General features: G+C 41.6%; 1 protein-coding gene across 1 annotated transcript in view; it reads right to left on the bottom strand.

Annotated features, from left to right (window-relative positions):
• Positions 1-12,972, bottom strand: part of LOC129086097 (glutamate dehydrogenase 1, mitochondrial-like) — a 67,774-nt gene extending 54,802 nt beyond the window's left edge. Inside the window, 3 exon segments of the mRNA XM_054592598.1 lie at positions 10,521-10,659; positions 12,151-12,301; positions 12,786-12,972. Coding sequence (XP_054448573.1) covers positions 10,521-10,659; positions 12,151-12,301; positions 12,786-12,972 — 477 coding nt within the window.
• Between the last annotated feature and the right edge of the window lie 751 nt (positions 12,973-13,723).

Raw genomic sequence — 13,723 nt, 5'->3', positions numbered from 1 at the left:
TAACTAAGCCACACAGGTCAGGGCTATTGTCTGTTCTTTTATTCTTAAAACTTAATTAACAGAGTTGCAAAGACCTAAGTATATTCTCTATAATTTAAATAGTAATGAGAGCAAGACAGAAACAAATTATTGACATACATTAAACTGAGCTAGGAAAAACCTAAGACATTCTGTTTATAATCTGGCCTTGGATCCTGTAAGCAATTGGCCACAGCTGCTGATGGAGGCACCGGAAAGATGTCAGGCACTACGAACCTCACCACTCAGTGCAAGTGCTTATCCTGGTGTCTACACTAACCAATCAAAAATGCTTCACACACAGATGGTTTGGGCTTCACTTCATTCAGTTCGTAGAGTTGACCGTAGCCAATCTACCACAGGGAATAATCCTACCCTAACCAGATGGAGGGATCAATTTACCACGTATTGTCTCTTTCTCATTTCTAATGACTACAAGTACATGAAGGAATCTTTCTATTAAGCAAACATCTCTTACACTTAAAAGAAAAAAAAAGCTTATGGTCAATCTGGAGGAATTCTTTGCCTAGGAGTTCTGGTGGATGTCTTTTTGGGTGAGCAGCAGGGACCCTCAGGCTGCCACCCAAAGTGAAAACAGGCCACAGTGCAATAGCAACCGCTGGAGTAATTGGATGTGTATTTGGGGAACCACAAGGCTGCCAAGGAGAATGCACTATGATGGGCTGCTTAGAATAGAGCAAGTATTTTAGGGAGAGGAAAAAATATCCAATTCTATGTTGCCAGACATCATTTGTAAATATCTTTCCGTTCAGAGATGAAAGATTATATGTAAACAAGTACGCCAATAACTTTTTTCAACAAACACTTGTCTAAACTTGGCAAAGAAACTTAAAATTTTCAAGGGAGTTGTGGCAAATGATGTGCTTCTCTGCTAATGTCAAACGGTTCTGAGCCAGCTAACCTATGCTTTCTGCAGAGCCCCTTTCTTGAAAGGTGTGTGGGTAGAGATGTGGGTGCAGCAGACGGTGTGACCAGATTGCTGGAGCTAGTAGTAATAACCTGGGCGATAAAGGTGTAGCAGTTGCTGATGGTGCGTTAGGGGTTACTGAAAGGTCATCCTCTAGGCTCCCTGCTCCCTAGGCTCATGTCCTCAGACTTCCTTTTGGCTATTCACTGCTCCAGTTATGCCCAGCTACTTACAGGATCTACAACAAGCCATGGTCCTGCTTTCCTGTCCCGCTATCCTGCATGTTGTTGCTTGTGCCTGAACACACCTGCTGAACATTTTCCACCGGGGCAATTCCTAGCTTTCCTTCAGGTTTCAGCACTGACATCCTCCCTTTAGAAAGTTTTACCTGAACAGGTCCTAAGATGCCTCCCCTCTGTTCTCCTATACCACTGGGCATTTCCCCAAACATAACACATGTCACATTAAACATAATGATTACCTGTTTTACTCTCCATACTCTAAAACTCCTTCAAGGCAGATGCTGAATCTCATTCATAGTTAAATTCTCGGTGCCTGGCAAGTTCCTTGGGACATAGGTGATCAGTAATTTTTTAGCAGATGAATGAATGAATACATGAGTGTACTCCCTAATATCCCTGTTACAATATGTTAATAGGATGACTAAGTCATTCTGTTATGACCCTGATGTTCCTTGTCTTGGAAAATTCCTCAGTCCTGAGTAAACCAGGACAGTTTTACATGCTGGCCAAAATATAAAGTACTTCACACTGCAGAGTCATGAGTTATTGTGCATGGCAGATAGCAACAGCTTAGTCACCACTATAGTTAATATTATCTTAAAAATGAAATACTTAAAACAGATGATTTCTAAATTCCTCCCCAGCCCAAAATTAATCCTGTGACTTGAATTTTGGGGTGGTAGCTGTAAAAATGATTCCAAACACTGGTGGGCTGAGTCTAGTCAGTAAATTTTCATTTAAGTACTATAGCTGCATCACTGCAAGGAGGGGAACGTCTTGCCTCAAGTTATGGCCCACGAAAGAGTCTCTGAGACCAAGGGCTTCTTGATCTAGTTCCTGCCTGGCTGAAAAGATGTAGGTCTTCATTTCAGTGCTTGATCCTTTTCTTTCTCTCTAGTTTATATGCGGTTTTCCAAAAATGCAAGTTAACAATCACAACCACTTGTCATTTAAACAAAAGATTTATTATGTATATCCAAAGAACAAATTATCACTTAGTTTGGCAGAAGTTTTGAGTGAACCTGCCATTTTTTTTTCTTTTTCCTTTTTTCTGAGATGTACTGCTTGTGTGTGAATCCCTACACACGTCAGTATGGAAAAGGAATCTTATCTTTCCCTAGAAATTCCAGGAAATTTGAAGCTAGATAGTGGCTGAGGGTTGCATGGAAGACCAGAGAGCACATGTGAAATCTGAGGAATCTGAGCCTGGGTACAGTGGGGGCCCGGAGGAGAAAGATTGTATGAAGAACAAAGAGGATGGGGAACCTTATGAGGGGCTGTTGAGTCATAATTAGTGTATGTGAGGGGAGTTGTGACAAAGTCACTTTTTCTGAAGGTGGCTGTGTGGATGGAGACCTGGGGCAATAAGACAGTACTGTGCATGGTCCAGAGGTTCCAGTCTAACAGTTGACAGTGGTTCTGTAAAGCCTTGGGGAACAGAAATAACCATCATAGTAGGCAGGGTGATGCCAGAGCTCTTCATAGTTTGGAACTAGGCCTTCACTGGACTTCACGTGTGTGTTGTGTTGAGTCCTTTTAGGGGCTCTATGTGATGCTGCGATGAGGGCAGGAATAAGAAAATAAAAATGGAATTTCTGATGTGGTGGTTTAAAAATACATCAGTACGCAAAAGGCGGAATGTAGCTTCCCTCGTTTTGGATGTAGGCTGTCCTTATGATTTGCTTTTCATGAGTGGAATATGATGGAAGTAATATGTGACCTTTGAAAACAGATTATAATGGGCACTGTGGCCTTCTCCTTGCTCTCTTCTTGGATCATTTGTTGTTCAGTCATGAGGACACCCAAGAAACCTATGGAGAGGTCCATATGGCAACGGCCAGCAAGGCACTGAACCAGAGCATGCTGCAAATAGCCAGGTGAGGGAGCCACCTTGGAAGCAAAACCTCCAGTTGCAGTCAAGCCTTCAGAGGACTGCAGCTCGGATCAACAGCTTGACTGCAACCTCATGACGGGCCCCGAGGTAGAATCACACAGTTAAGAAACTCTCAGATTCCTGACCCAGAGAAACTGTAATAATAAACGTTTATAGTTTTTTTAAACCACTAAATTTTAGAGCGAGTTGCTATGCATCAATAGCAACTAATATATTTACCAATTGAGAAATGGAATTTTAGGCTTGTTTTAATAAAATTTGCTAAAATAAAAGAATATGACTCTACTTACCTTCTGAGCAGGATGTTGCAAATCATGCAGACCCCGTACAATAGGGGCGTTACAGACAATGGGCTATGATAATATACCTCCTGGCTAATGGGTTCTGAAGGCAACTGCCACCTTTCTGAGCAAACTGGTATTCTTATGGTGGTAAACTCTGGAACTATCAGGAAGTTTCAGGACCTGTGACTATATTCAAGTGTGACAAACCAACATGAAAAATCTAGTTTGTGGAGATAAGCAGGAAAAGTGAGAATGAGAAAAGAGATTTGCCTCCTCCTTAGAGAAGGGGGAAGTATCTACGGGAAGATCTTAGTTTTCAGCAGGACCCACTCTATTTTCTGCATTTTGGTTTGATGGGATTCCACTGTATCCTTCCAATTGCTCTGTTTATATTTGAGATAATTGGAATAGTTTTCTCTTCCTTGCAACCAAATGATCCTTGTAAGACAGCACCCTAGAATCCCTCATTATGATCACTTATTTCTACTCTATAGCAGCATCTGTGGAACAAAAGCAATTGCCCTTGCGGTCACATTTTCAGCAAGGCTATTTCTTGCAACACAAGATCAGACAACATGCATGGAGCTATTCTTATAGCAAGAACAATTCTTATAGCGAGCTAACTCAAACAAGCAAGTCTTTCCTTGAGGGCTTCAGAACGTAGTCCAAGGTGAAGAACAGTAATTTCATAGCTGAGTGTAAAGAAAATAGAAATATGCTTCTTTCTTGAGTAAAATGTGTTCTAAACAATTTTAAATTCTGGGCAACATGAATGATTTCAACCAAAAATATTCTAAAAACTATATAAGATATTTCTGAGTAGTAAAAATATTTCTAGGATTTCTCACCTAACTTTCAACAAATGGTAAATATTTGAGACATGATAATATGAAGTACCCATACAAATTTCAGAGACTTAATCTACAATTAAAAATAAATACAGTGCAAGAAAACAGAGAAGAAAATCACTGCTTTGGCACCAGAATAAAGAGCTATGAATAGGTTCCCAGGGAACTGAAATCCCTGCGTGCCTCTGAGATTGCTGCATCAGTTCCCGACAGCTAGGTGGGGGAATGCCATCTTGCAAAAGCAAAGTGTTAGACAGACATTTATTGGCAATCTTCCAGAAGAAAGCAGCCCGTATGTGGTAGAAATTCAACATAGCTGAGGTTACTGTTCAAATATAGAGTCATTTGCAGGGCGAAAAGAGTTGCCTGTACCACCCACATTCCAATACATGCTGTTGATTTCTCAGAGATTTTGTTTACTGGTTCAATCCGACCTGATTCAGGCCCCTGGGATTCCCCCTTGGCAGCTTTCTTTGCAAATTTACTTTCAGTTCAGAGATGATTTGAATAAAAACTGATCATTCAGATTGTCAGCACTATGAAAACCTGTAGAAGGACACACACTCATACACATATGATTCCACTGTGAAGACACTGTGGCATTTTTGGTTAAAATTTATTTAAAAGTAATTTTTCTGCCAAAAATTCCTTCTGCTAAACACCCAAAATAATTTTACAGCATCCCTACTGGACAATTTATTTTTTAAAAATCTGAGATGGAGATTTTAGAGATCAGAGCAAGGATGGGAAACAAAAGACCATTCAATCAAATGATATATATATATATATTTTTTTTTACAAAAAAATGGTAAGAAACCTCTTTGGAGACTCTGAAGAAGCAGTTTGCTTTCCCACTGATATGCCCAGGCTCACTTGGAATGCTGAGTAGATGTATTAGCTTTGTGCTTTTGGAGATCTGGGTGGGATAGAAGAACTCAGTGGCATTTGGGGTTTGGCAAAACCTTTCAAATTATTTTTTAAACACTTTAGGTTTGGCAAAGGCAGATTGGATTTTGCCAAATGCTTTTTTCCTTTACTTGGGAACCAAGTACCTCAAGGAAAATTTAATCCATATGCTTTCAATTTACTTATTCTTAAGTCATCAAATTATTGTCTTGAAACAATTAGTTAATGCCCAATAAATGCTTTTGAACTATTTAATGAAATTGTTGTAAAACCTCCCTGTACTTCAGTACCTTTCCTTTGCGCTGAATGTCAAAGTTACAGCATTAACTCAAGTCAAAATTTTAGAAACTTCACATTTTGTTTCCTATTAAGAACCCTGTATGAAGCAGTTCTAACATTAGCTAAAAATTATAGTTTTTTATTCCTGGATAATATGATTATAGGATCATACAATTTTTGATTCAATTTTTTTCCTTAGTACAAGGTTCCGTTTTACATCTTTCTTTTCTTTTTTTAAAAGATTTTATTTATTTATTTATTTATTTATTTTAGAGAGAGCAGAAGGGAGGGATAAAGGGAAGGGGAGAAACACTGATGTGAGAGAGATACATCGATTGGTTGCCTCTTGAGCACCCCTTCTGGGGACCTGGTCTGCAACCCAGGCATGTGCCCTAGACTGGAAATTGAACTGGCGACCTTTTGTTTCACAGGCTGTATCTCAATCCACTGAGTCCTACCAGCCAGGGCCTCCTTTTTACATCTTTCTGAGCAATCACCCATCTCCTTATCAACACATGGCAGGAAATCATCCCCTCCATTATTGGATAACTCTAAATGTCAGTTTTTCCTTAATCTGTGATCAAGTTCACAGTAGGTAAAGTGGTTATTATCCAGGGAGATTATGCAATGGTGACTTAAGAAATGTCAGCCTCCCTTGAAGTTATCTCTGTAGGTTTATGACCAGACAATTTGCTGCTTACGTGGGGGTCCCGGAGGCAGTGCAAATTCCAAACACTGTAAACTGATCTTATTTCTACATTGAAACCTACTTTTTATTGTTATGTTTTCTAGTGCAAAGAATAATACCAGACTGTCCTTTGGGCATTCTTCCTGCAAAGTCTACCCTCCATATATTCCTTGTCTAACCAGGGAACTCACTCACTCAACAAGTACCCATCAGTTGAGTGCTACTCTGACTAGTAAATGAAAAGGGCAGAAGACAAAAGGAGAAAGGCACCAGGCAAATGGATACTGAATCATACACCAAGTTATGCTGCGTTCTGAGCACGAATGGCAAAGTGGGATTGGTGAGAGCTGTGTGGTGGAAGTGCTTTCCAGTGATGTTTGGCCAAGCGGAGGCATGGGGTGGGGACAGTCAGAAGACCATGGATAAGGGAAGGGTCAGGATCAGGATGACTGCATGTTCTCAACTGACCCAGAGGCTGCTAGGAAGCATAAATTCCTTGAACTATATGACAACTTCATCTATAGGCCCGTAGCTTTTGTGTAGGACTATATGAGTTGTAGGGGGACTGACTTGGGGTGGCAAAAATGGCCTCATGTAAGGAATGACACAAAGCTGGAGTGAATGGGCAATCTGGGTGAAGAGTGCCAGGATATGATCTTGGCTTCTCTCCTGACTGAGCAAAAGAGGTAGCTCCAGACACGAAACTAAGGATCTTGTGTTGAGCATATAACACGCAGTACTTATATAAACTTGTCCTTATGCTTGTATTCAAGAGTTTCCTGGTATTCTCTGTAGTACTCAGATATCTGGACCAAACATGCTCTGGAGTCTTTGTGGCAAGAGCTCTGTGCCAGGTGTGCAAATCTTTATAATTTTCCTTAGAACACTCAAGAAAGCAAATGATATAGTAAGTCCTATTATGATAGAACAGGGTATAATGGGTGCTTCTAGTAGAGACAACCAAAATTAGAACAATCAGGAAAGTTTTCCCAGAGGAGGTGGTAGCTGTCTTGAATCTGGAAATGGAGAAGAACAGAAGAGTATTTCTTGCAGAGATGTCACCATGGGCCTGGGCATGGAGATAAGATAGCAGGGTTTGTTTCAGAAACAACGAAGAGTTGATTGTAGAATATGAAGAAGGAGTGGTGAAACTTGAGAGGGAGAGATGATTTAAGGGCCAGCTCAAAGTGGGATTTGTATTTCATGCTAAGGGACTTAGACTTTATTACATAGGTAATGAGGAATCATTAAAAATTCCAAACTGGGAGTTACATGATCAGATTTGCATTTTAGAAAGATTATTGTCCCTCCAGACAATCTAAAGATAATTGGATCAGTTTGGAGGTGATTTCCGTGATCCAGTAGAGGCATCTTAGACCCAGAGGAGCAGGGAGAACAAATATGAAAGCAAATTGACCAGGCTTGATGATTGACTAGATGTGGATGAGAAGGGACAGGGAAAGGCCAACAGTGAGTGACTCCTGAGTTTCTGTAACTGAAGCAGTGATGGTGTCATTTACTGAAACAGGAAATTCAATAAAAAGGTAGATTTCAGTGGAGAGATAGTAAGTTCAATTGTGGGCATTCTAGGTCTGTGGAACATCCAAATGGAGACATCCAGATGATAGGTCTATAGTTCAGAAGATAGACATATAGGTCATGGAATTGTCAACATATGGGAGGCTTTTGCAGTAATAGAAGCAAATATCATGATTCTGGAAGAATATATGTGGTGGGAAGAGTGCTGAATACAGGGATCCCGTAGCAGAATTTCCTGCTTGGTATAACGTGGTACTGATTTTCCATGAGATAGTGATTCCTCCCAAATTTGGGGAAGCTGAAAGAGAGTAGTGGTGTTGAGAGTCCCTAGGAAGACTGTGTCCAGATGTGGCAACCATTTCCTAGGCTCCTCAGTTGGCGCTTACACATTGTGCTTCTAACAGCTTAGGTAGCAGTTCTTGAAGGTGGCTAGCTTTGCGAGGGTCTCTTGTCACTTTCATTGCTGCAAAACTCAGAATATAGTCAACGATATAATCCACCACCTCAACAGCTATTTCAGACCTTCTTTTTTAGAGTGGAGGTTACCCACTGCAGTGTTTCTGGGGAAATCAATGGCCTAAGCAGCCAAGAAGCCCAAGGAATGACCAGTTGGGTGAAATGGGAGGTGGGAGCGTGGTAGAAAGGCCAGACAGGATGGTGGGTGCAGCTCCCGAGTTCATCTCAGATTTCTGACTTTGTATACAATGAACAGGTCTGTCAGTCTGTGGCCACTGTGGTATATAAACCATCTGTAATACTGCAAGTACTTTAGATGAGAACACCAACATTTTGAAATTTTTGACATAAAAAATTCAAATTAAAAATTCCTTCATATTTTTACAAGAAATGTCACCACTACATTCATCAATGCAAGAAGAAAAAGCTATCATATTCTGAAAATATGATGTCAATTGTTATAAACATTTTAATGGCTGTCAAAATTAAGGAAATATTTTTTATCACCTACTGAGATAAAGTTTTTTGTGGATGGTGACTGTATGATGAAGTGAATAGTATATCGAAAGAACATGAAGAAATTATCACCGTAAAGTCTTGATAAGAAACTGTAAGTACCCATTTCAAGAATAAAAATTAAAAAATATTTTGAAATTTTAAACAGATTTAGTATTTAACGTATTTTCTATTTTATTTTTCTTATTACAAATTACTTCTTTTAACAAATACCATTTAGCCACCTCCACATGGCATCCAGTTATCCCAGTATGTTTTAGAAGTAGTTTCATTATCTATGTATGTTTTAAGATAAGAAAACTTGAAATGCACTGACCTGGGAATGCCAACATTTAAGGGGTTAATAGAAAAAGATAAGCCCATGAAGTCAGTTGAAAAAGATTGGCCAGAGAGTGGGTATCACATAAGGATAGAATGATATCACGGGAGCCAGGGGAATAGGAGGGTGTGGTTAGTACAGTGACAGAGCCTGGGGAAGTTGAATAAGATGACTCAGCAGCAAGGCCGCGAGGGCAGTTTCCAGGGGGCTCCCAGGGCAAGATGTGCTTTGCAGCAGGGTGAAGAAAGGAAAGTTAGGACTTGGAGGCAGCAAAATAATATATATCTACTCTTTCAACAAGCTCTCCTTTGAAGGAACAGAAATGATGGCAGCCACAGAGAGAACAATATAGAATCAATAAAGATTGTAAGGCTTTCCTCACAGAACTGCAAAAGAGAATACATTCATGAGCTGACATAAAAGAAGCAGTTGAGAGAGAGAGAGAGAGAGTGAGCAAGCTGTAATCGCTGTAGGAAGAGAGGGGATAAGAGATGGAGGCAGGAGTGAGAATTAAGAGTTCAGAGAAATGGGTTAGCTTCAAACACAAGGGGCACCCCCTCCCTGGAACTTGTAGGAGTGGAGATGAATGTGAAGTTCTGACACCAACATGTGGCAATGTGGCTACAAAAAGATGGGAGCATATGAAACACAGTTTTGATTTTTCCTGGTGTATCAGGAGGTCAAATTAATCTAAGAAAGGGAGCTTGAGAAGTTTGAAATTTGGAGAAACTGGCTGGAGAACATGGTTTTGTAATGATGCTAACCTGAACAACTGGGTGATTTTCTCCAGACATTCAGAAAGTTTTAGTGTAGAGAAGACAGGTGATTGGGTTGGTCCAAGACTGAGAGTTTAGCGTGGCCACAGTAGCGAAGCTTGGTGGCTGGGGTGATAAGAGTGCTGAAAAGACCGCAGACGAGACAAACCGTAGCGTTTGGGCAACAAGGGGAGGAAATGAGGCTACTTGATATACAGTTGGACTAGGAGTAAACCAGGTGTCAGAGTTATCAAGGAATGAAGGGGGAGAAGACTTTGTGCAGTGTTTGAGGAGATTTAGGGCATTTTATTTCCAATCGAATAAAGATTCTGTAGACACAGGGGGAAGACTTTGGGGGGAAAAGGGCAATGGGAAGAAAATTTGGAGAGAGGAAGCACAGAGCAGTAACAGGAAAGAAGAGAGGATCTCAGAGGTTTGCATTTGGGGTACAGTTTTAGGAGACCTAGAATTGTAGAAATGGGAGAAATGTGTGAGGTCAACCGATGCTGATGTCCAGGGAAAATGAAGGCTGAGCTGCAGATGACGAAGGGGCCCCCAGGAAGCGGCCGGTGGCCTTCTCTCAGAATTCTGAACAGAATATGGTTGGGAAATGTTCAGTCCCCCAAGAGGCAGAACTGGGATGGTGAAGACAGGAAGAATTCCGCCTCAGAGGCAACCCCATTCAGAGGTTACTCATGCTTCAAGCCTCAGCTCAAACCTCGACTCTTCTAGGGTACTTTCTCTCGCGTCTCCAAACATTTTGTCAGGAAGGAGCCCAGGCAAAGAAATATGACACAGCAACATGCTTGCTTGGGTGTAGTTCTACCTTTGCATCATCTCAGTTTCACCTTCGAAGAAGTGTTCTGGACAGAAGCCTCCTGAGTAACAGTCAGCAGGTCAGCTGGGGCTCCGCACAGCACCTGGAGCACTGCCACATGCAAACCAGGGAAATTCTGAGTCCAGCCCTTTGCCTCCAGTTCAGTCCAACTAAAACAACAATTTTGGCTCAAAAGATAAAGCATGCTACCATCCAATTTTACCACTTGAAATGAAGCTAGAAAAACATCCTTAGAACAGAAGTAGGTCTTAGTTCACCTTTTTTTTTCCCCTTACGGAATTAGGGTTTTAATTAGTATATCATTTTTGTACTCCTAAATCTGATATAGCAGTGAAATTATATGATTCTTCTATTGTTTACAGGTCTGATACTGTATGTGATATTAATTTTGCCACAGCCGTCTGAGGTACTTTGATGAGGACGAAGTGCTCATTTGTTGGGCAGTGCTATTTGGAACATCATTTTCAGAAATAGGTTAAGATATACTGGTGTTATGAAACTTATTTTTAAAAGGTGCCAGGAAAAAGTATAACAAAAACATTTAATTGTATGCCTTTAAAATATTTTTATATAAAATGGAATTTTGTTTTTTTCAGATTTTTAAAAGGTTTTTTTTTAAAGAGTTAACAGCACTGAAACAATGATGGTGAGAAGGGGAGGAAGGAGATTAAGAATTAGTTGTGATACTATGTATTGAAATTATACCTCTACCACTTGCTTCTTTCCATCTCCTTAACTGTGCCCACTCTCCTGATCATCACTATTCTGGTTCCCTTCCTTACACTGCAGAGAGAAGGGAATAAATCTCATATTTTGTAGTAACCCTTTGCTACACACCATGAAAAATAAAGACCCCTGCCCCCGGAAAAATGCTTATAGGCACTGATGTATATAGGCACGCGCGCACGTACACACACACACACACACACACACACACACACACACTCTCACACACACACACACACACACACACAGTTTAGGAGATTCACGTCTTTTGCCTCCGCTCCGCTCCACTTCACCTCCTACCCCTGAATTCCCTCCTTAGGCTCCCAAATTAAGTTCTCCTAGTCTATCAAACGGGCGTTCAATACAGAAAACCACTCAATGCCAGGGTCTGATTTTATCATAATCTCTGCATCCCTGCAGTGCCTAAAGCCTGGCTTGGCGTGGAGAAGGCATTCAATATGTTTGATGAGGTGCCTGCAAAACAGACACGCCATTTTAACTAGGGATGTGTGGGGAAGAAAGCAGGACTCTTGGGCAGTAAGTTGTTAGGTAAGTGCTGGGGTGAAAAAAGGCTGTCAGAGCAAAAGCAGGATGAATAAATATTTGTTGCTATCAGTATTCAGCTAGAAAAGGGAGGCAAAGGGAACTAGACATGAGCTTGGTAAGCGGGGGAGTACAGTTTGCCTGCAAGCCAGGAAGGTATAGCTTTTCACACTTCAGGGGACCAAAGCTTTGCGCTCCACCAAGGGGACTAACAGTCCTTCCTTCCCTTTCTGGTACGGGATTTTGGGGGTGTGGGGGAGGACAGGGGTAGGTGCTGGACCTTAGAGGCCTGTCAATCTAACTAGGGGGCGGACCTATCAAAGTCCTGAAGAGTTTGAGAGGTTGATTGGTTCTTTTGAGACAGCACCTACACAGTTCCAAACCCAAGCTTCTGGCTATAGGTCCAGAAGAATAAAGAAGCTCTCTCGCTCTCTTGCTTGTAACCCTCATTGGCATGGCGCAAGCGCCTGTTCTCTCCACGGCCTGCAGGAGGGAGGCTGGATACTGAAGCACAGCTATCGACTACAGCTGGAAACACACGCTAAGCCAGCTGATGCTGGATTGGACTGGACTGGACTGGACTTGAATGTGGATCATAAACTCTGGGCAGTGGCCTTCACCCTGGCCGTATTGAAGACAAGATTGGACTTTTTCCATGGTGAGGCCGACGGAGAGGGGGCATTGGGAAGTCAGGAGGGGAACCTCCTTAATTATACTTTGTCAATAAACCACACCACAGAGCCACAGCCTCCTGTGAGGGTCTCAGGAAATTTTTTTCCTTTAGACACCGCATGAACCCCACTTTTGCCGATAACATGTTGAAGTTTAGAAGACGTTTTCTCTTAGATGTCAACCCGTCAACGAGAAAGACCAAGAGAGATGCATTCTTTGGTTAAAAAGAAAAACTCTAAATTTCTGAAGTTGTACTCTGCCGATCCCAGGAAAAGACTGCATAATCTCAGAACCCAAAGGAACTTCTGCAGAGTGATGTGGGTAAGAGAAATACTTAAAGAAGAGTTCGGACACTGAGTAAGCCACAGAGGTGCCACCACGCTGCCTACTAGCATCAGTGTTTCCCAGGCGAAGCTTGGTCCCCTCACGGCTTCACAGGGCAAAGCTTGGCTCCCAAGGCAGAGGGTCAGGGCACAGTCGCCGCGGATTGTTCCCTGCTGGCAGTGGCACACGTTACTCATTCCATGGCCCTATCCTGTTTCCCTGGAGGAGAAGAAAACACGCCGCATTCGTGTGGTATTTCCACCTACAGCGTCTCAGTTTAATCAATGTCATAGGCACAAAAAGCCCTGGCCTGTTTCCCCCGCAGCCTGTCTCAGCTGGAGCTGGTGTGCTCAGCTCTTGCCAGAAACGAATTCCTGATGTAGCTGACCAAAATAAAACTGCCTGTGAAAAGCTAGTTTATACATTGAGACAGAGACATAGCCTTAGCAGCAATTGTATTTACAGGGAAAGAATAAATAACAGAATAAATCATCAAATAACACTCTCTCTTTCTTTCTTCCTGACCCAGCTTTCCTTCTCTTATGTGCTCAGCCACAATCTCTCTGTGGATAGTTTATTTTACCAAAGAAGCTGTTTGGTCAACTTGAAATATATCAGCTGAAAACAAATCTATTTGATCAGGAAAGAAACGTCAAGGACACTTTGTCTTTCATTCGAAAAAAATGGGGGCTGGGATGATAGTTACCATGGGGACAGAGGAAAGACATTATAATTTTGAGGTCTTCTATCACTTTTCATTTGGCCTTTATTTAAAACAAAGTCAGCCCGTCATCCTCACACCAGTTGAAACTCAAAAAACACTCCAGGGTTTTTTTTTTTTTCCCCCTGTGCTTCCTAAATGCAGCCATGACATGTCAGTTTAGGACAAAAGAGCGTCAGCCCTCCCCATAGGTCCTTTCCCTTTAGGAAATTTCAAGTAGGAATCTG

Source organism: Pteronotus mesoamericanus, unplaced genomic scaffold, assembly GCF_021234165.1.
Source record: "Pteronotus mesoamericanus isolate MK-2021 breed Mesoamerican mustached bat unplaced genomic scaffold, CSHL_Meso_final scaffold_36, whole genome shotgun sequence".
Lineage (NCBI taxonomy): Eukaryota > Metazoa > Chordata > Mammalia > Chiroptera > Mormoopidae > Pteronotus > Pteronotus mesoamericanus.
Note: the sequence above shows the minus strand (reverse complement) of the source record. Positions and strands in the feature narration are given on the sequence as shown.